A 24,276-nucleotide genomic window follows, 5' to 3' on the forward strand; every position below is an offset into this window, starting at 1 on the left:
TTTAATCCATTTTATAAAAGATACTCCTAATCCATATTTTTCCAGTATCTTAAATAAAAAAATCCCATTCCAATCTATCAAATGCTTTTTCTGCATCCAAAGCAACTGCTACAGTCATTTCTTCCCTCTTTTGTGCCAAATGAATTAAGCTAAGTAACCGAGTTACATTATCTGCCGATTGTCTATTTTTAATAAATCCTGTTTGGTCCATGTGCATTAATTTTGTTAAGTATTTAGATAATCTGTTAGATAAAATCTTTGTTATTATTTTATAATCCGTGTTCAACAAAGAAATAGGTCTATATGATGTTGGTTTTAAAAAATCTGTCTTTTTTTGGCAATACTAATGAAAAATAAGCACAACATTACCCCCCCCTCTGTTGTGCGGGTCATGGCAAACGCCATGATTACACACGTGAATCCCGTAGCAATCGATCCGAAGTTTCCCCAGCTCCCCCGTAACATGATTACGTTGTTTATGTTAACGAGCAACACAGTCTAATGATGGGCTGGGGGCAGCCAACAAGTGTCACTACATATCTAGTGCCATAGTAGCAGCCCACAATGCTTGTCAAAATAACACAGAATACAACAAAATAGGACAACAACAAAGCAACAACAGCAAAACAAATCCACATCTTCCTTCCCAGCCCCCAACACACACACACACACACACACACACACACACACACACACACACACACACACACACACACACACACACACACACACACACACACACACACACACACACACACACACAATCACACACACAATACCTGGCCCAATTTCTACCTCCTACCTCCTGCCCAACTTTATTCAAGTGGGTCCCTCATTGGTGCTGACCCAGATATTCAGGCTAGATCTTTGTGCTTAAGTCTTTGGATGGGATCTAAATCCACAATCTTCTAACTTAGACAAAAATGCTTCTTCTAAGTGCTGACACATACTGGCTCCTCATTCTCTAACACAACAAATATGTCTCTCTGACAGCTATTAATTACTAAGATGTTTACATTCTCTAACAGCCAAGAAGAAAATTTCTTTAGTGATTCTCTGTTCTTGAACTGTAACTGAATTGGCAGAAGATGAGTAGAAACTTGGAAAAGCTGGCAGAAAAAAGCTTTTCTTGTCATTTACTTCAAGGTTTATACAAAGGTTAATGTGAAGAATGTGGAAATTATATTTCCATTCTGGCCTCTTGAGAGCTGTTAAAATTTTCAAATAAAGATTTTAATGAAAGCTGCAAGGCAAATTGTGATTATTAAAGAGTAGTATAAATACTTATGGCATCATTTGAAAATTAAATTTCTTAGAAAAAATATGATTTTTACAGAAGCAGTTTCATCGTTTTTAGTAACCGAGTGAGTAAATTGATAAATTTTCATTATCTCCATTATCACTTCCCAGCTCTCTACTTCATCACTCCCCCCACTTCTTATCTCCCCTCGAACATCCCATGTTACTTCACCCCTGAGGAAGGGTTTTGGCCCGAAACGTCATCACTACCTCCTCCCATAGATGCTGTCTGGCCTGCTGAGTTCCGCCAGCATTTTGTGTTTTTATTTATTTCCAGCATCTGCAGATTCACTCGTGTTGCCTTTGAAAACTGTCAGATGGTTGCCTTTGTTCTCCAGTTACTGAGAAATATGAACATAGAGCAATTTCCTGTTTACAAAGTATGGAGAGTGATTTAACTTCCTAGCATAGAGTAGTAATTGGAAAATAGTTTTAAATAAAAGGAGCAGCTGATGATGGGTGTTATGATTCACTGTTAGTACAATCAAACTGGTGTTAAGTTCAAGCATTTCTTGATAAGGTGACCAAGATTTGGCATTACTCAAGGGGAGGATTGCGATCATTTAAGATCATCACCATCCATCGTGGATGCTAGCCTACCCAGCATTGAGGATGTCTTCAAAAGACGATGCCTCAAAATAGCGACATCTATCGTCAAGGACCCCCAACACCCAGGGCATGCCATCTTATATGATGGGTGAGCCCAGCGATTATCAATACTCTTCGGAGATTGTCTGCCTGACGACAGTGGTCGCATAATTAGGACTTGTGATCTGCATCATCTGCTCATACGGCCATACACCACCTGCTCCCATGGCTTCATGTGACCCTGATCCGGGGCCTAAACAGGTTAGCAGAGGGAAGGAGTGCCTTACATCTCCTTTGGTAGAGATGTATCGCCACCCACCACATGAAAATCAAATATAATTATATATATGTATACCATATATATATACCTCCATTAGGCCCTCTGCTGGTCAGGGTCAACCATGATGTTGACACCTAGCTCTCTGTGCGATATGCAAGTCAGAGCAGTACAATATGGAGAGCAAGCTGTTGCCCATATAACAAGCTCTCCCTCTCCACAAAACTGGTGAATCCAAAGGAAAGGCAGAGACCAATACTGTTTGGCACCAGCGGTGTTGCGAGAGTTGCCAGTCAGCATTGAACTCAACATCAACGTAGGATTGCCTTAGGGACTCCAGCTCTGGTTTTTCCCTTGGGGTTTACTCCTGAAGCCTTCCTCATGAGTGGGTATAGCTGCAAGGCTGTGGAGGTTTGAGATCCAAGGTTTCCTTCTCCTAAATCAGCTGTCAACCACAGTTGACAAGACCCATCAGCCCAAAGCAACTGGTTAAGGCTCCAGTAGCCAGCCTTTGCCCCTTCTCCTGTCAGTAGAAACTGTTCAGTTGGGCCACACATGAAGACCAGGAGCTGGACTTGGTTGTCACGAGGCTATTTGATACACATGCCATTGGGACCTTATCTTTACCACACCTCTGCCCTGAAGAACATATATATGAGCAGTTAGAGATTGGTAGATATGATGTGGGCATCTCTAAGTGGTGGTTGAAGGAAGATCATAGTTGGGAGCTTAACATCTAAGGATAGGCCTTGTATTGAAAAGATAAGCAGGTCGACAGAGGGAGTTGGATGGTTCCGTTGGTATAAAATGAAATCAAATCCTTAGAAAGAGGTGACATAAGATGCTTGTGGGTAGAGTTAAGAAACTGCAAGGGTAAAAAGAGCTTGATGGGAGTTCTATACAGTGCTCCAAGCAATAGCCGGGATATTGGCTTCAAATTACAATGGGAGATAGAAATTGCATGTGAAAAGAGCTATGTTTTGATGGTCATAGGGGATTTCAATATGCAGGTCGATTGGGAAAATCAGGTTGGTGCTGGATCCCAAGAAGAGAATTTGTAGAATGCCTATAAAGTGGCTTTCTGGGGCAGCTTGTGTTTGAGCCTACTAGGAGAATGGTAATTCTGCTTTGGGAGTTAAGTAATGAATAAGACCTGAGGAATAGTCTTGTCCCAAAACGTCAGCTGTTTTCTCTTTTCCATAAATGCTTCCTGACCTGCTGAGTTCCTCCAGCATTTTGTTGATATAAGAGTATAACAGTGGAGTAAAGGAAAATACAGAGGCATGAAAGAGGAGCTGGCCAAAGTTGATTGGAAGGGGTCAGTGAAATACTTGTCTTGCATACTATTCATACAGATCAATCCATTACAATAGTGTATTGACAACAGCGTACAAGATAAAACAATATCAGAATGTAGAATAAAGTGTTACATTTTCAGAGAAAGTCCAGTACAGGTAGATAATGAGGAACAAAGTTATAATGAGGTAGATTATGAGGTCAGGAGCCCACCTTATAATAGGGGACTGTTTAATCTTATAACAGCAGGATAGAAGCTATCCTTAAACCCTTTGTTTTTGTGTCTTCTGCCAGATTTAGGGGTAGAGGGGTGTAGAAGAGGGAATTTCTGAGGTTGGTGGGGTCTTTGTTCATGTTGGCTGCTTTACTGAGACAGTGTGAAATGTAGATAGAGTCCATGGAGAGCAGGCTGGTGTTCGTGACATGCTGAGCTGTGTCCACAACTCTGCATTTTACTGCATTTCTGTGAAATCCTATTTGATTCACTATCATCACTTGAGAAGAATGTATGGCATCCTGACTTACTCCAGACCTGCTGAGCCAATTGACTTTTAACTGTGTCCTCAACATCTATACACCACCATCTACAACTAAGCAAGGACTTGGTCCAGGAAGAATGATGGCATTCAGCTGGGTAGTGATAGCTGAACTGTGTGAATGAATAAGTGAAACATGACACAAACCAGACCAGGTAAGGATGTAGATTGCATTTCCTAATGGGCATGAGTGAACCAGTTGGCTTTTCATACAAATTGATTGTGTTAAATTCACCATTGCTGACACCAGCTTTCCGTTTCAGATTTGTTTAATTATCTAAATTTATATCACAATAACAAGAAGTAAACTCCTACTCTTCCTTTTGGATAGTAATCTAGCGATTTAATCACCATGATGCTGGACCTATTCCTGCAGCAGATTTGTGTGATATGTAATTACCACAATAATCACATCAGATAAAGCATGGTTGCCACATTTTTTATCTTGACTCCAAGATCTAAGCTAATCTCTTCAACAAAAAAAAACATCAGGAAGATTTTTGTCTTTCTCCCAAACTGCTTTCACATTCTCAGAAAAAGGATGTTTTGAAATTACTTGATGTTGATATGTTGGCAGCCATTAATTAGAAATCCCTATTATAAAATAGGGATTCTGTTCTCTCTTTCTTATCAGAGGCAGAAGTACAGTTATTTAGCAACACACACAAAATGCTGCAGGAACTCAGCAGGTCAGGCAGCATTTATTTCCATTGATGCTCTCTGACCTGTGGAGTTTCTGCATTTTGTGTGTGTTGCTCTGGGTTTACAGCATCTGCAGAATCTCTTCTGTTTATAATACAATTCTTTAGTTAGTTGATGTTCCCTTTTGGGCATCCTTTTTGGATTGGCAACTGTTGTCACCTGTTTACAATTCTCTTATCGAAGTTGATGACTAAATAACACTAAGAGCAGGAAAGGGCATTCACAGATCCCCTGTGAGATAAACTTGGATGCTGCTGCAGAAAGTTATGTAGTTCCCAATGAAGAGTAATGCCTTTTCGTGCCAAAATAATTTTCTATTTAATTGGCAATCTCTTCCCTTCATCCTATGAACATTTAGATAGACCTAATGAAGGGCATACTAGATGTCAAATGCCTGAATCTTAAAATGATGAAATAATCAGCACACTATTATGACAGCCTGAAGTGGATTATCAACTTTAACATTTTCATGCCCATGTAATTTATTAAGAAATCACAACCTTGCACTGTTTTGTAACCTCTAGGACAGGAAGAATCCTTTCAATTTTCATGAACTTATGGTACTTTCACACCACAGTCACACTCCTTTAAAAATGAAATTGTATATTTTCAACAGCATAGCAAACTCTCTGCTCTGTAAGTCTTATAAAATTCCTAAAAGGTATATGAATTGTGACTTCCTTGCTTATCATGGATTGGATTGACGATAAAATGGATGATTTGTTTTAGTATTACACTTTAATTGTGGTCGTACATTTCAATCTTTATTTGGCACAATGTAAATGTTTAAAAAAACTTGAAGAAAAAGTTTATTTTCCTCGTTTGCTATCTGAGACGACTATAATAAGACCGGCTGCTCAACCAGCCTAGTAACATCACAGCTGCTTGATAACCTTTGAGCTGACGCCACAGAGTAGGCAAAGTCTCCTCACATTTTGGCATTTACAAAGCAGAAGCCGGGAATGTGATGGAATACACTCCATTTGCTTGGCTGTACATAACTTTAACAACATTCACGAAGCTCGACTCTATTCAGAAAAACAACGTACAGCTTAAGTGTCACAGAATCCAACACCCTTAATTTTCATTCCGTCTTTGGCTCAGTTTTCTGTATACAGACCAGATACAAAATACACAATGGCAACTCCATTCAACCACCCAGAATGATAAATGCATCAGAAGCAGAGGAAACCTCTCAATTATTATTGTAGCTATGTGGCAGCAGTGTTACTGATGTGTATGAACGCAACAGAACAGTACGGAGTATGACTATGAATGTAAAGAATGAAAAGGCATTTAACAGTTTATTCTAGGGGAACTCAGCAGGCCAGGCAACATCTATGGAAAAAAGTACAGTCGATGTTTCCAGCCGAGACCCTTCGACACGTCCTGCCCGAAACTTCAACTGTACTTACTTTTCCATAGATGCTGCCTGGCCTGCTGAGTTCTTCCAGCATTTTGTGTCCGGTGCTCGGATTTCCAGCATTTGCAAAATCTCTCGTTTGTGATCAGTTTATTCTATTTTTGTTATTATGAATAAAGTTTAGTTTGTTAAAGAATCCGAAGCAGTGGAATACGGGCTGGATATCACGCCACACTGACTTGAAAATACAACACAGGCCTGGAGGAACATGGCGGATCGGATCTTCAGACTGGATCGAAGGGACACGCTGATTGTTCATTTCCCTTAGTAGATGCTGTTTGACCCTTTGGACTCCTCCAATATCTTTGGGCGTTGCTCCAGATTTACAGTATCTGCAGTCCCTTGTTTATTGAAAATATACTACGTAGTTCCACAGTGGATCCAAATCCTGAAATTCTCCAACCAAAGGTATAGCGGAATTACACTCAGTCACGCACCATTGCAAAATAGGTGACGCGACTCGCCACCTACTTTCTCAAGAACAATTAGGACGGACGATAAATGCCACAATGATTAGCAAAACGACAATTGTTTTCTCCTTTTAAAACTGCAACCGCGTTTCGGCGATAGGCCTATTTATAACGATCTAAGACATAAACGTATTCAGCACAATTTAAAAAATAAGGATTTCCAAGTGGTGTGCAGTATGACCATATTTCTGAGGCGAGTCGTATTAAAATAGCACAGGGACAATGGGAATAATTTTCAACTAATTTCCTTTCGTAATCTGAAAACCTATGCCCCAGATTTAGCAGTGTTTGCAGCCTAAAAATCGCAGGACAGAGATGGCACTCTGCCTTTTATTGGACGTTGAATGATCACCCCGATGAGTCGTATGCGGATAGCTGGTCCCTTTGCCCGCCGGGGACTGCAGTGCATTCTGCGCAATTGGTCACCTGCTCTTTGCCTGCTGCTCCGACAGCAGCCAGACTCCCTCATTGACAGGTGGTGCAGCTCTCCCGTCTTCGGCGTGGGAGGCACACACGCGTCCCCGTCTGAGCTAGTTGTATTTTCTCTTCAGCGTGAAGGGCAAGACTGGTCCTCCCTCCAGTGCGGACTTCAGGAACGGTCGTCCCACCCGATAGGTGACTGCGGTCCCCCGTGTAGGGAGCAGACCGATCCTCCTAACTAGCCAATTGGTGGCCGTATAATAGGTGGCTGCGGTCACCCGTGTAGCGGGCCGGCCAGACTTCCCATCTACTATGCACAAGAGAGTCTGGAAGTCCAGAGTAACACACTGGAGGAACTCAGCAGGTTAGGCAGCATCTATCGAAATAAGTAACCAGTCAACATTTCGCTCCGAGACACTTCTTTAGGACTCGAAAGGAGGAGAGGAGAGGAGGGGGGGGGGGGATGGCAGAATAAAATAAAGGTGGGGGGGAAGGATTATAGTTAGAAGGTGATAGGTGAAGCCAGGTGGGTAGGAAAGGTAAAGAACTAGAGAAGAAGGAGTATGATAGGAGAGGAGAGTGGACCATTGGAGAAAGGGAAGGAGGAGGGGAATTCGGGAAAGGTGATAGGCAGGTAAGAGGGTTAATAGTAATTCTATTATTACAGGGTGCAGTCTGGTCCTCCCACCGAGAGGTGGCTGCAGCGGACGGACCAAGTCTCACCACCCCTCCCCCCCCCCCCCATCTGTTAGGTGGCCGTAATCTCTCGTGTTAGGGGGCAAACCAGTTCTCCCTCGGCCTGAAACGTTGACGACTTGTATCCACGGATGCTGTCCGATCTGTTGAGTTCCTCCAGCTTGTCGTACGTGCAGTCCTCCCATCCGCTTGGTGGCCGTAACCTTCCGTGTTGGATTGCAGATTAGTCCTCCCATCCGCTAGGTGGCCGTAACCTTCCGTGTTGGAGGGCAGACTAGTCCTCCCATCCGCTAGGTGGCCGTAACCTTCCGGGTTGGATTGCAGATTAGTCCTCCCATCCGCTAGGTGGCCGTAATCTTCAGTGTTGGATTGCAGATTAGTCCTCCCATCCGCTAGGTGGCCGTAACCTTCCGTGTTGGAGGGCAGACTAGTCCTACTCGATCAGCGGCGCCGCAGCTGGATTTCTTAGTTCTGTTTCCTGTGGTTGGATTTACATCCGGGAGCAAGTAGAGGGGATTGATCAGCTTTTGGCGACCCGATGATTTGTGTTTCAGCGGAGAAACTGACGGATGGGTAACGGGAGTCACTGAGGGCTTTAGCTGCTTGTTGTTGATTTGCTCGCGGCGGGGCAGCAGAAAGTTGGAGGGAGGACGAGGGCTGAGTTTTCAGAGAGTCCGGGAGCAGCGCAGAGAAATAGCGGATTACTCTGCGGAGAGGGCGAAATAAAACAAATAACCGAGGGAGACAGGGATAAAACAGGCTGCAAGAAGCTTCGAGAGAAGTCAGCTCCTGAGGGAAGTGAGAGAACAATTATAGGAAAAGATAAACGGGGATTGGAGCGTCGGAAAGAGGGCGAAGAGAGCCAGTAACAGGTGGGAAACAGGGAAAAAAGCACAGGATGTGATCTGGTAAAAACTGAAAGAAATTGAAATGAACACCAGCAAGAGGGAGGGATAGGCATCGGCTATTAATGAAATCACAATAAGGGGAAGGAGGGAGAAAATACAGAAGGGATAAAAAGAGTGATATGTCAGGAGAGAAGTAACATGTAAACAGAGGATTAATACAGGAAGACCTGATGAAGATAAGTAAGAGAGAAGGTTGCAAAGTGCAAACAAAAGATTTGCAGGAGATTGTAATAAGTTGCATGGGGAGGAAGTATTGAGTATCAGAGAGTGAGGATAGCCAGAGCTGATGAAAGAAATACAAGTACAGAGAGAGGGGATCTTATAGAGGGATGAAGGGCTGATGCAAGTTTCAGGAGAAGAATGAATGCTAAAATACATGAACAAACACAAACTCCAGAATAACTGAGTGGAGGAATAGACACAGAAAGACACTTTGTGAAAGGAAGATTATTGTTGCAGGGAAAGGAACAAAGGCAGGAGAGACACTGGAAGAGTCAATTGTAAATAGTAATATCAGACTGAAGAGCCACACACACAAAGAGGAAGCATGCAGTGGAATAAGCACTTAATATATTAAATTAGTCAATGGGAGAATAAAGGAAATAAATTTGTGATAACGGTGGAGGGTAGCAGATGCACATTTACGAAATCCGAGAATAAGCATTTGGTGTAAAGTCATAAATACCAAGAATACAATTTATGCAGAGAATAACAAAAAAAATCCCGAGAAAGTTTAAAACTGTGTCATATTTGAGATGATTGAGAGTTAGTGGAAGAAAAACAGAACTAGTAATAGAGAATATAAGTGGACATTGAGAAAGAGGATAGTATCTCCAGTATGGGGAGGAAGAAAAAATCACTGCATGATTATGCTGCTGAATTTTGTGATCTGTCAGTGAAAAGACATGTTGTTGAGCAAAAGGAAGGTGGGGAGAGGGATTTGGTGGAGATTTTGTACTGTAAATCCTGTGAGATTCCCATGAGTGCTCGGAGGGATCGCATTTTGGAGCATCTGGCATCGGCCAGGCACTACCGCAACAAACGGTTGGAGAAGCACACTTCAGCCAGACTTCATGCAACCACGTTACTCATGTAAGTGAAACGAAGGCTTGAGAGATGGTACCAAGTACAGAAGCTTTACAGTGGTGAGAAGTAGGATGGGTCAGGCTGATTTGTCATTTGACTATTAAAACCAGATTGATCATTATGACTAAGTATCTACAAAGTACCTAAGTGAGAATTGGAACCAGGAAGTCCTAGGTTTGATCTCATGCGGTTTAGTGATCAGAGCTGGGCCTTACTCTTGGGTGTGATCCTCCTGTCTGACAGCAAAGCAGTACCTGGAGTGAAATTAAGCATTAAGTGCAGGATGAATTTGAACAGTAAGTCTGTCAACCACATCAGTTTGCTCCTTAATCCATAAAGATCATGGCTAATCCAAACTTGGCCTTGACACCAATTTCCTACTCATTATCCTTACCTCCTGACGTCCTTGAGCCTTAAATGTCTGTCATTCACTGTGTGTATTTGTTAAGTGTCACTGTATCTCTTCAGACAGGGGAATCTTCAAGATTCAGCTACTCTGTCTGAATTAAATAACACATTATTTTGAAAAGATTCCCTCCTGGTTGAGAGGCCCAGACAAGGAGAAACACCCTCACAGCATTCACCTTGTTAATCTCTGGCAGAATTTTATATGTTTAAATGAGATTATCCCCTCATTCTTCCATACTTCAACGTATGACTATTCCAAGGTTGAACAGGTTGGGCTTAACCCTTTATATATGTCAACCACTTCTTCCTTGGAATCAATCAAGTAAACCTTTTCTGCACTATTTCCAATGCAATTATGTGTTTTCCTTCTTTTAAATGGAGACCAAAATTGTATGCTGTACTCCAGGTGTGATCTCACCAGTGTCTTATAAAGTTGCACTGTAACATGGCCGCTTTGACATTGCACCTAAACATGCCTGCTTTGACATTGCACCAAAACATGCCTGCTTTGACATTGCACCAAAACATGCCCGCTTTGACATTGCACCAAAACATGCCCGCTTTGACATTGCACCAAAACATGCCCGCTTTGACGTTGCACCTAAACATGCCCGCTTTGACGTTGCATTGAAACATGCCCGCTTTGACATTGCATTGAAACATGCCCGCTTTGACATTGCATTGAAACATGCCAGCTTTGACATTGCACCTAAACATGCCCGGTTTGACATTGCACCTAAACATGCCCGGTTTGACATTGCACCTAAACATGCCCGCTTTGACATTGCATTGAAATATGTCCGCTTTGACATTGCACCGAAACATGCCTGCTTTGACATTTCATTGAAACCTCCCCACTTTTACATTGCATATCTCTTGCCATAAAGTGCAACATTCTGTTCATCTTCATCGTTATGTTTTATGACATGGGCAATCATCTGTCTTTAACCTGATAAGTTCTAATAAGCTCTTCAAAACTTCTGCCAGTCTGTCCCCTGATGTAACTCATGAATGTCATGTGCTGTCGACCTTGACTTTTTCTTCCATCATTTTTATCCATCACTGCAAGACGTTTGAACTTTTTTTTCCTCAGTACCTGTCCCAGAAATTTGATGAAATCAGATCTCTGCTTATTCTGATTTTTTTGTAACACTTCGTCATTTGTTAGTGTGGGATGAACGTAGCTCTGCCACATTCTGTTAGCCTTCCTAATTAGTTTCTGTATTTGATACTCAACTGCTTTTTTCCGCAATGTATTGCTCTCTGGTTAAATATACCATGTGTGTTAATCGTCTTCTGAAAATGCCAGTTAGGTGAACTAAGGAAGGGCTTTTACATCTTAACCATAGTTTCACCTTCAGACTGAGAACAGAGAAATGAGGTAAGAACAATTGTACTGTAAGACATTTAACTATCACTGAAGGCAGGTTTGTAAGGAAATGACTCCTTTGCATAAAAAGCCTTTGGAAGTCTACCAGCGTTAAAATGAAGGTGAAAAGGTAAGAATTTTAATGAAAATTTCAAAAGAAAGTCCACGGGATCCAGAATAATTTGACGAATTGAATCAGAATTATTACTGACACATGACATGAGATTTGTGCAGAGATAAAGATCTATAAATGTCAAAAATAAATAATGCAAAGTATAAGAAATGATGAAGTAGTATTTAAGGAATTTTCAGAAAGCTGATGACAGAGGGTAAGAAACTTCCTAAACTGTTGAGTGTGGGTCTTCAAACTTTTGTACCTCCTCCCTGGTGGTAGTTTTGAGAAGGGAGCATGTCCCAGATAGTGAGGGTCTTTAATGATAGACCTCATTAAAGGTCTTGAGGCACTAGCTCTTGAGGACGTCCTCAGTAGTGGTGAGGGTAGTTTCTTTGACAGAGCTGGTTTAATCTACAACCCTCTGAAGCCTCTTCTGATCCTGTGCCTGCATATCAGGTTGGGATACAATCACTCAGAATATTTTCCACTGTACGTTTATAAAAAAAAATCATAGAAGTCATCATTGATGTTCCAAATCTCCTCAAACACCTCACAAAATATAGCCACTGGTGTACCTTCTTTGTGATGATATTGGGCTCAGGATAGACCCTCCGAAACGCTGTAGTTCAGGAGCTTAAAGCTGCTCACCCTTTCCACTGCTGATCTCTGAACGATGACTGGTGTGCGTCTTCCCAGCTTCTGCTTCTCGAAGTCCACAGTCGGTTCCTTGGTCTTGCTGACGTTGAGTGTGAGGTTGTTGTTGCAAAACCCATCAGCCAGCCAATCTCTCCTGCTTTTGTCCACCTCGTAGCTTCCATCTGAGATTCCGCCAGCAGCAGCTGTGCCATCGGCAAGTTTATAGATGGCATTGGAACAGTTCTTAGCCTTGTAGTCATGAGTGTAGAGAGAGTAGAGTAGAGCACATAACTGTGTTGATAGTGAGGAGGTGTTATTACCAATCTGCACACGCTGTGGTCTCCCAAAGAGGAAGCCGAGAACCCTGTCGCAGAGGTCCAAGTTTTGAAGCTTATTGGTTAGTATTGAGGGAATGATGGTGCTGAACAGTGAGCTGTAATTGATCAAGGACCTGGTAACAGGAATTTGATAGTGGTGGTTGGTATTCAAATTGTTGCATTGCAATCATGTGACGTGTCCTGGACTGTTAACTGTTTGTTATATACACTAAGATCTAGATGTAATTATACTGGCTATGGTTAATAAATTTTCAGTTGATGTGAAGATTAGTAATTCTGTTGTTTGTGAGGAATATAGTCTTCAGCAGAACAACGTTGGTGAGTTGGTAATGGGGCAAAGGGTTGGCTGGTGGAATTTCATTCTGGAACTTGTGAGTTGATTCATTATTGAGACTTGTAAAGGCTAGGATGTGCACACTTAATTGTAGGATCCTTGGTAGTACTGAGAAGCAGGGATCTTGGCATAATGTCCGAAGAATCTCTCAAGACAGCTGTGTAAGCGGGCGTGCTATATACCTCATTGGCTGTGGGATAGAAAAAGAGAGCGTGGATGTTATAGTAGAATTGAATTAAACATTAGTTAAGCTACAACTGGAGTATTGTGTGTTCTAGTCACCTCCTTTCAGGAAGGACTTGATTCCAGAGGAGGTGACGCAGAGGCGAGGTTGCCAGGGAGGGAGCTATGAGGAAGGATTTGATAGGCTCTGTTTGTTTTCCTCAGATTTTGTCAGCATCAGTCAGGTTGTCGTTGATGACCAAGGGGGACCTGACTGATGCTTGTAAAATTACGGAGGAGCCTGATAGGGCATATAGTGAGAAACTTTTCACCTCATCAGGTTTGTAAACCTGTGTACTCTGGTTAACTTAAGGGTAGGGCTTTTGGAGATTTTTTTTTACCCAAAGGGTGGTTAAAATCTGAATTGCATTTCAAAGTACAGATATGTCACCAGATACAGCCCTGAGATTTGTTTTTTTGAGGGCATACCCAGTAAGTCCTAGAATCATATTAGAAACAAATGAAAGATTGCACCCAAAAGGGCAAACAACCAATGTGCAAATGCAAAAGAGAGCATAAATAAATAAATATAAGCAATAAATATTGAGAACATGAGATGAAGAGGCCTTGAAAGTGAATCTGTGGATTGCGGGAACAGTTTAGTGATGGGGCAAGTGAAGTTAAAGTTATCCCCATTGGTTCAAAAGCCTGATGGTTGAGGAGCAGTAACTTCTTGAACCTGGTGGTGTGAATCTTGATGACAATGGCGAGAAGGGAGCATTGGGGGTCTCTGATGATGGAAGCTTCCCTGTCACAGTGTTCCTGGTAGATGTGCTCAGTGGAGGGGAGGAGAATGATGGGGACAGATACTCTCACAACATTGAAGTGAACACCTGTAATGCCAAGGCTATGTGCTGGTAAACAGATAAGTAGGTAAAATAGTTAAGTACTTGGTTGCCAGCATAGGCTCAGTGAGCTATCACAAAGCCAATACTCCTGAACATATGGTCTGTTAACTTTGTAAGGAAAATAGGACAAAGATCACAACAGCCCTCTTTTCAAAGTCAAAGTAAGTTTGTTATCTAAATACACATATCAAAGGTTCAAATGTTCATTTATAATCCAGGTATATAACTCCAAAATTCTTCTTCTCTAGGTAGCCATGAAACCAAGAAAGAAAGGCAGCATGATCATCAATGTGCCCCCCCCATTCCCCCTCCCTCGCACAAAAAAAACCCAGAAACAGAACAGACACATTGGCCCCCAAATCCCTCCTTCCGTATAATAAAAAAATGAACAAAACAGAACAGGCACGTCAACCCCCAAATCCTCCTCCCCCGCAGAAATAAAACAAGTAAGATCTGGCAAAAAACTCAGTATAAAATACTATAATATTGAAAAAAAAGTCTATAGTTCAAGTCCATATCCAAAGCGCAGAAAACCTGGGCAACGTTCCCGGGGCACAGTGCAGGCTCTCCCCTCTCTAGTGGTAGAGCGGTCCAAAATCAGGCAGCTAGCACTCCTTCTGGCATTCACTTCAATGTTTCAGTTTCCCTCATCATATATATGCAACCTATTCTTTCTCTTGAAGCATTTACAGGAAATAAAGAAATACAATAAAATTTATGAAAAACTACACAAAGACAAGCAACCAAAATTCAAAAGCAGACATTATACAAATAATAATAAAAAAGATAACAAGTATTGAGAACTTGAGTTGGAGAGTCCTTGGAAGTGAGTCTGTAGGTTGTATTCGCCAGTTCAGGAGTCTGCTGGTTGGAGAGTAACAACTGTACCCGAACCTGGTGCTTTGGGACCAAAGTTTCCTTTACGTCCTGTCCAATGGTGTGGTCTTTTATTCTTAGAGCCTGCTTTTAGGTGTGTAAAATTGGGACCTTTGGACATAAAGTCTGTGACAGGTGGAACTGAGGAAGACGAATACCCCTGAAGTACAGTGGAGTAGCAGTACAGAACCAGCATTTACCCTTGGTGTTTGAAAGTGAAGAGCCAGGAACGTCAACTTTTAGATCATGGGTTCCCAATCTTTTTCATGCCATTGACCAATACCATTAAGCAAGGGGTTTGTGGACCCAAGGTTCTTGATTGTCTCCGGTGGCTCCTATTAAAAAATAAAGTGTACAGAGATCACAGTGAGGGATTCGAGTCTTATCACTATCATGTCCACCATGGCTGAGTGGCTTATCAGAGATACTGTCGGAATAATGCCTGCACGGGCAGATTTTCTGGAAACCTTTCAACTCTGTCCACGGATTCTGAAATATAGTGGTTGTAAAAGTGTATGTAACTCTGTAAGTTCCACTAAACCTTGCTACTCTCCTTCATTCCATGTGCATTTGGAAGGCACTTGTGTAGGTACATGAGAGGTTAAGGCTCAGACCAGGGGTTTCTAACCTGGGCTTCATAGATCCCTTGGATAATGGTCAGGGTCCATGGCATAAAATTTTTTTTGGGAACTCCTGGCTTAGAGAGACATGAACCAAATGCAGAAAATTGGGGCTAGTTGGGTGACCATTGTGGTAGGCATGGACTTTTTGGGCTGAATGGCCTGTATCCATGCTGTGTTGCTGTATGGCTCTACCTGGCAGACTTTGGCAGCGTAAAAAAAAAGGCTTTTCTTATTGCTGGTGCTTGCTGTGAAACATTCGCCATTTAACTGGGACAACCAGTAAGATGCAACTTAATTTTCAAATTGAGGGCGATGTTAGGTATTGATCAACTTCTATATTGAATCTGCAACCTCTAACATCAACTGAGAATAATAAGGGATAATTATAGGTCATTTTTAATGGTTTCTCTTGGGCAATGCAGGCCTGCAGCAGGTGCTAGCTCTCAGTTTCAGGTTTGATCATCAGGGACACCCAACATCCACCATCTTCCAGAAAGAAGGATGTACAGGACCCTTGGGTCCCACACCACCAGGTTCAGAAACAATTATTACTCCTTAACCATCAGGTTCCTTCACTCACCCCAACACTGAACTGTTCCCACAACCTGTAGACTCAAGGACTCTACAACTCGTGATCTCAATATTATTTATTATTATTATTTTGTTTCTCTTTTTGTATTTGCACAATTTGTTGTCTTATGCACACTAGTTGTTTGTCTGTTCTTGTGTGTAGTTTTTCATTGATTCTATTGTAAATGTTCACAAGAAAATGAGTCCTAGTGTAGTATATGGTGACATATATGTACTTTGATTCTGACCTACCGTGCCATCTCTGAAGTTTGCACATACTCCCTGTGACCACAAGAGTTCAGAATTAGAATCGGGTTTAATATCACTGGCATATATCATGAAATTTGTTATTTTGTAGCAGCAGTCCATTACAGTACATAATAATGAAAACTAAATTACAATAGGAAATATATATCTAAAAGAAAACTAAATAAGTTGTTCAAAAAGAGAGGAAAATATTTTAAGGTAGTGTTCATGGGTTCATTGTCCATTTAGGAATCTGATGGCGGAAGGGGAGAAGATGGGTGCATGACTTCAGAGCATTTTGATGATAGCAATGAGAAGTGGGCATGTGCTGGATGATGGGGGTCCTTAACGATGGATGCTAGTTTTTTGAGGCATCGCCTTTTGAAGGTGTCCTGGCTGGTGGGGAAGCTAGTGCCTGTGATGGAGCTGGCTGAGTTTACAACTTTCTGCAGCTTTTTCCGGTCCTGTGCAGTGGCCCCTCCATACCAGATGGTGATGCAACCAGTTAGAAATCTCTTCACAGTACAGCTGTAGAAATTTTCGAGTGTCCTCAAAATTCTCCTCAAAATCCTAATGAAACATAGTTGCTGTTGTGCCTTCTTTGTAATTGTATCGATATGCTGGGCCCAGGATAGTTCGTTAGAGATACTGATACCCAAGAACTTGAAACTGCTCACCCTTTCCACTTCTGATCCCTCGATGAGGACTGGTGTGTGTTCCCTTGACTTCCCCTTCCTGAAGTCCACAATCAGTTCCTTGGTCTTAGTGATGTTGAATGCAAGGTTGTTGCTGCTACACCACTCAACTAGTTGTTCTATATTGCTCCTGTACTACTTCACTCCCCTCCAAGTTTCCTCCCAGATCCCAAAGATTCTCAGGCAGGTAGGTAAATTGGCCACTGTAAGTTATCGTTTGTGTAGGTGTCTGGTAAGAGAATTAGGCAAAGTTAATGAGTACCTGAGAGAATAGGCTAGAGGGAAGTACATGGGAGAATATGTTTGATGGGCTTGACATGGACATGAGAATCTACAGAGGCTGGAAATCCAGAGCTACTTACAAAATGCTGGAGAAACTCAGCAGGTCAGGCAGCATCTATGGGGGGGGGGGGGGGGAATAAGCAGTTGATACTTTGGTCCAAAAAACAAAACAACAAATATTGTGGGTAGCAAAATGGTTTAAATTAAAAGTTTTCAGTCTAAATTCATTCCTATTTATATATGGAGTATTGTATGGGCATTTTGCCAACCTGATAACCCCCTTCAGAAAAAGGTGATTAATCAGAGTTCCCCCCTCCTCCAGTTTTGTGTGAAAATTAAAACCGAGATTGAGTTGCTACTATAAATTACTCTATGTGGGTGGCTGAAGAATTGAGGGCGTGCAAGAGAGAATAGATTACAGGGAAACACATAGGGAATAGGACTGCTGGGAATCCACTGAAAGATGGAGATTGTTCTGGGCAGAATCTTCAAAATGGATTATTCCCACTCCCACCATCATAGCATTGATATGGAAGTCCAGCTATGACTATGTATCATTTTGCAAAAATTAATGTTTACTTTGTCTTGTTCATGAACTATGCAAATACCCATGGGTTGTGATTAACAGTGACAATATCAGTTCCAGTTTATGAGGTGAGATATCTAACTAGCAAACAAATAACTAGAAATAAAAGTAAATTGGTTTAATTTGCTTTGCAGATCAATTTTTGGAACTACATCAATAAAATTCTGAGCACATTGCAACTGACTTTATCCAAGACAGTTATCAAGTTGTGTTGATTCAATTTATTTTATTACTTCTAACCGGTTTGTTCTCGCATGTACTTTGTTTTGTGATGTACATAGTGTTCTCTTCAGTGTCGTCAATTACTCAGTTGTGATTGGTTTTAGTGTTGACTTTTACACGGTGGAGCAGTCAGATATAGGGACCAATCTGAGTTGACATCATAGCAACATGATTAGGCACTCTGCCCTTCATTTTAAATATGGTTCATCAGCATGTATTCTTTTCCCCAAGGTACATATTGCAAGGGTTATATGGTAGAAATAAAAAGGGGCTCTTTCTCTTTGCAAACAAATTGAGGCATTGATTTTAATTGGTAGAAGGACTTGAAGGGAATTGAGAAGTATCAATTTCACTCTAAAATGATAGGGTTTGGAAATGGTGCTCCGAGCAGTCAAGTAATCTTGTCCTTTAAAAGTACTCAGGTGAGAATTTAAGAGCCGTAACCTGCAGGGCAGTGTGGGATTAATGTAAATTTGATTTTGACTTCCATAGACCATAAGATACAGTAGCAGAATTAGGGCACTCTGCCATTTCATCATGGCTGATCCATTTTTCCCTCTCAGCCCCAATCTCCTGCCTTCTCTGGGTTTCCGTTCATGCCCTGACCGTTCAAGAATCTGTCAACCTCTGCCTTAAATACACCCAATGACTTGGTCCCCGTAGCCCGTCTGTGGCGACATGTTCCACATTTTCATCATTCTCTGTCTAAAGAAATTCCTCTTTATCTCCATTCTGAAAGGATGCCCCTCTATTCTGAGGCTGTGTCCTCTGGTCTTAGACTCCCCCACCAGAGGATACATCCTCTCCACATCCGCTCTATCGAGGCTTTTCGCCATTCGATAGGTATGACATGTTTTACATGGCTTCTTCTTGTGCTGTGAATCTCTGTCTGACTTTATGCAAGTATCGGGTTATAAAGCTTATAAATCTCATATTGATAAAATGTAGCGGCAAAGGATCCAGTAATTGCAGTTTTATTATGGTTGCAGCTTATAAAACTATTGGGCCGCTCAAAGTACAAACTGGATGTGAGCCTTTCAGAAAATGGGAATACTGTGAATGATTAACTGGGTAAGGCCATGAAGTTCTGTATTGATACATTTTGGAATGAGATAAATGTAACACATAGATATAAAAGCCTATCAGCTCAACTTGAGAGGAGATCAAATCATTACATTTTGATAGCTGAAAGATCAAATAGAAGTTCTGGCTGTCCTTTGTATTAGGAAATGAATTGCATAGGGAAGTAAGTAGTTGACTCAACCCAGGTGGTCAATGTCCATGTGTTTGTGCTAGAAGCCATCTTCCATTTTGTTGAATCTCACCTTATTAGCATTTAGTGATATGGTTGGTGCAGTGGTGGGGCTGGTGGTTCTATGCTTCACAGTGTCACTGACCTGGGTTCAGTCCTGACCTCAAATGCTGTCTTTGTGGAGTTTGCACACTTTACCATGACCGTATAGGTTTCCTCCAGTTGTTCCAGTTTCTTCCCACACGCCTGTGTAATTTGTCCCTAGTTTAGCTGGGTGGTGGAATTGGGGCAGGGGTTTTGACCTGACAGTCGGAAGAATAAAATACGGAATTATTTAGGATTAGTGTAGATTGATGGTTGGTTGCGGCTTGGTGAGTAGAAGGGCATGTTTCCACATTGTATATCTGTATGACTTAAATGCCTCAGCCACTGCAATGAAAATCATTAACCATATCTTTGTTTTAGTCTGCATATAGAGCAATTTTCATCTACATTGTTAATATATTTATAACATACATTTGAATATTTTTGCTTCAAATGTGTTTTGCTTTATAAGTATTTTTTGAATCTAGTGTTTCTTTACAGTAGTGGTCACCAAGATCCCCTACCTTGGCCTTAGTGAAAGGCAAGATCTAAGATTTAAGATCTAAGAAGACCAAGATTTTCCCTATAGAAGTGGGATGCAGGGGATTCGTGGCTACATCTATGACCAGTCTATTGAAGAAGATGGGGTGAGGGGTTACTCACTCCAACAAGCAATCAAGTCTTTGTCAAATGCAGCAGAAGAAAGCAGTAATTGGATTTGAATTAAAAGGAAAGACAACAACTGGGCTGCAAGATGAAGACAGGAGGGTATGGAACTGAGGGGGTGTATTTGGGACACCGGGTAGCACCGTTGAGCCCTCTGGAGACGTCGTGGGCTTATCAACGAAACGTTGAAGGAAGGTGCCCACCTGATGACCCCGCTGAGGAACCTACCCTCCTTGTCACCACTCCAAGCCCACCGCCAACATCAAGAGTGCTGACTTATCATAGGGATTGAAACATCAAGTCCTATTAGCTCTTCTACTAAATCATTTAGAAAAAAAACAGCTCAGATTGTACTTCCAACTTGAGGCTTTTTATTTGGGCTAATTATATTTGAACTACATAAAATGCTTTTATCAAACTTTCAAATTAATTCAACCAAGAAAACACTGTAACTAGCATATCAAACAAGTCATAGCTGTCTTTCTTTAAGAATATTACAATACCTCATACCTTTAATTCTAAGTTACATTATTTAATTTTATTTCAACACAAAAAATAAATTAATAAAAATTGACTGTTGCACTCAGTGTGATGACAGGGGCTGAATACTTCCTGCTGGTTCCCTGAAATTTGGCTCATAACTACAGACAACCAGTCTGAGACAGTCTGTGAGGTGGCTGTCAATAAGACAGCTCCTGTACTTAGATTTAATAATTTTCATCTGTGAAAGTGCAATTTCACAAAGATAAGTTGACCCGAAGCAGGCACTGACTTTTAGTACACGTGTAGTGAGATGAGGAAACTTCTCCCTGCTGACAAGCCCCCAAAAGTTACTGTCCCTTGATCTTGCTTTAAGCTCGATGTCATTTTGCAAATCAATTATTTCCATTTCAAAATCACTTGGCACACCAAATACTTGCTGGAATTTGGCTGCTGTCTGTTCTATATCGATCGGCAGAAATGGGTTTGAAATAAATGCAGCAATATCTTTCATGACATTTAACTCCCCAAAATGCCGATCGAACTCTATTGCCAGTTTGTCTGGGTAAGCTCAGGGCGAAAAGCGTTTTTTTCCTTGATGGCCTGTAACATTTTCTCCAAGTTGGGAAAGTGTGCCAACCTCTTATTTTTTAAATTTGAAATCCAAGCACCGAGCTTGGCCTTAAACGCATTTACTGTGCTTATCACGTGGGGCAGGTGTCGGTCTTTTCGCAAGAGCTTGTTGTACATTTAATTTAACCATCTGTCAGAAACCCTAAATCCAGTAGCCACGCATCATCTGACAGTTCCTCGTGCTCCTTGTTTCTTGTCGACAAAAGAGTCTTTATCTCAGGTGCACTGAGCAGAAAGAACGCAAGTAAAACCCTGCAACCCCAGAAGCCACCTCTCTTTACAAACAGCTTTCCGTAGTGGGAGCATTGCTAGAGTACTATTATCCTAATTAGTATTACGTATTTTTATAATGCTCACATTACAACAGTATTTGTGTATTTATTTTTCTTTTTTTTCGCGGTCTACTGGGAAAGTCTCAAAGATCGACCAGTCGATCGCGATCGACCGGTTGGTGACCACTACTTTACAGCTTACAATTCTAGAGTTCTGTATAAGAACCATTGTAGATCACTTTGCAGAATGCTGGAAACATTAACAGAGTTAACGTTTGGTAACAGGGTTAAAAAGTTAACAGAGTTAGATGGAAGTTGTTAATCATTGGTATATTTTTGTGGTATATTTCTTAATAGCATTCAAGTGCAGTATATTGTTTACACATACTGATTCTTTAATTATGTAGAACCCTGTACCTGTTAAGCTTCAGCATGTACTGTGAACTTGTGAAATATGTCACAGTGTTAGAACAACTTCTCTTAAACAATTTGTCTATACACAGACACATTTTGCTTCCTGTTTTCATGTCTGAAAATCATTTTTTTGACCTAACACAATATTGTGCGTTGCAGTGCAAAACTTTGCATTTGATAACTTTCAAGTTTACTGTCATTCAACTGTACACATGTACATGGCTAAATGAAACAACGTTCCTGTGGGACCAAGGCACAAAATGCAGTACATATGTTAATTACAGCACATAAAGTAATATTAGCACAACAATATTAACAGGTAGTGAGAAATATAGTTCACATTGAAGTTTTGGACTCTGGTCAGTAGTTGACTTTGAATTGTGTGTAGTTTTCTCATTGAGTATATGTGCAGTATGTACCTTGATAATGAATTTACTTTGAACTTTGGTTCTTACAACTTTTACAAACTTCTGTTATCTGATTTCTTTTCATTAATCTGAGAGGAAAAATGACTGGGCAATTTGCTGTTATAATTAATATAATGTGAAACTTGCTCATTTGATTTTTAGAAATAGACCCACAATTCGTAAAGAATCAACCTTGCATGGTAGCTTTCCTGATTAAAAAAGGAAAGAAACAATGGCTTATATGTTCTATTGTTTTCTATCTCCTGGAAACTATAAGATATTTCAGATATGATGAATTGTTATGAAGAGCAGTTGCTATGTGGACAAGTATATCAACTGTTTACTATGAGTCCACTTGCAATAATAAGTTCATTTATTTATGAATAATTTACACAGGAACATGCAGTACCATAGATTTCATTTTGGTCAGCTTCCTCTAATGTGGTGAATACACTTCAAAAACAGTTTATTGTTTTTTAAGCACTTTAAAGCACCCTGAGGATGTTAAAGATGATTTACTTATTGTTTATTCCAGTAATGATGGGTCAAGGAGAAAATTATGGCCAGTATACGAGGAAAATTACTTTTCTTTCGGTAGTTCCACAGGATCTTTACCAATGTACCTGAAACAGTAGGCCAAATTACAAAGGGAATGAATACTCTTTCCATATAACCATATAACAATTACAGCACGGAAACAGGCCATCTTGGCCCTTCTACTCCATGCCGAATTCTTACTCTCACCTAGTCCCACCGACTTGCACTTAGCCTATAACCCTCCATTCCTTTCCTGTCCATATACCTATCTGATTTTACTTTAAATGACATTATCGAACCTGCCTCTACCACTTCTACTGGAAACTCGTTCCACACAGCTACCACTCTCTGAGTAAAGAAGTTACCCCTCGTGTTACCCCTAAACTTTTGCCCCCTAACTCTCAACTTATGTCTGCTTGTTTGAATCTCCCTACTCTCAATGGAAAAAGCCTATCCACGTCAACTTTATCTATCCCCCTCATAATTTTAAATATCTCTTTCACGTCCCCCCCTCAACCTTCTATGCTCCAAAGAATAAAGAGCTAACGTGTTCAATCTTTCCCTGTAACTTAGGTGCTGAAACCCAGGTAACATTTTAGTACATCTCCTCTTTACTCTTCTCTATTTTGTTGACATCTTTCCTATAATTCTGTACATAGAACTGTACATAATACTCAAAATTTGGCCTTACCAATGCCTTGTACAATTTTAACATTATATCCCAACTCCTATACTCAATGCTCTGATTTATAAAGGCCAGCATACCAAAAGCTTTCTTCAGGGAACTATGCACCATTATTCCTAGATCACTCTGTTCTACTGCATTCTTCAATGTCCTACCATTTGCCATGTATGTCCTATTTTGATTAGTCCTACCAAAATGTAGCACCTCACACTTATCAGCATTAAACTCCATCTGCCATCTTTCAGCCCACTCTTCTAACTGGCCTAAATCTCTCTGCAAGCTTTAAAAAACTTCTTCATTATCCACAACGCCACCTACCTTAGTATCATCTGCATACTTACTAATCCAATTTACCACCCCAACATCCAGATCATTAATGTATATGATGAACAACATTGGACCCAGTACAGATCCCTGAGGCACACCACTAGTCACTGGCCTCCAACCTGACAAACAGTTATCCACCACTACTCTCTGGCATCTCCCATCCAGCCACTGTTGAATCCATTTTACTACTTCAATATTAATACCTAACGATTGAACCTTCCATGTGGAACCTTGTCAAAGGCCTTACTGAAGTCCACATAGACAACATCCACTGCTTTACCCTCATCAACTTTCCTAGTAACCTTTTCAAAAAATTCAATAAGAATTGTCAAACATGATCTTCCACACACAAATCCATGTTGACTGTTCCTAATCAGATCCCGTCTATCCAGATAATTATATATACCATCTCTAAGAATACTTTCCATTAATTTACCCACCACTGACG

General features: G+C 41.0%; 1 protein-coding gene across 4 annotated transcripts in view; it reads left to right on the forward strand.

The window, feature by feature from the left end:
- LOC132382205 (myo-inositol 2-dehydrogenase-like) overlaps positions 1-24,276 on the forward strand; it is a 65,611-nt gene that overhangs the window by 20,648 nt on the left and 20,687 nt on the right. For 2 of the 4 annotated variants that reach the window (XM_059952189.1, XM_059952190.1), the window contains exon 1: positions 8,124-9,707. The exons of 1 other annotated variant lie outside the window; for it this stretch is intronic. In XM_059952189.1, coding sequence (XP_059808172.1) covers positions 9,454-9,707 — 254 coding nt within the window. In that variant the 5' untranslated portion in view covers positions 8,124-9,453. Of the gene's footprint in view, positions 1-8,122; positions 9,708-24,276 lie in introns of those variants that run through there. One more of the 4 variants, XM_059952193.1, reaches the window with a different exon arrangement.

This window comes from Hypanus sabinus, chromosome 27, assembly GCF_030144855.1.
Source record: "Hypanus sabinus isolate sHypSab1 chromosome 27, sHypSab1.hap1, whole genome shotgun sequence".
Taxonomy (NCBI): domain Eukaryota; kingdom Metazoa; phylum Chordata; class Chondrichthyes; order Myliobatiformes; family Dasyatidae; genus Hypanus; species Hypanus sabinus.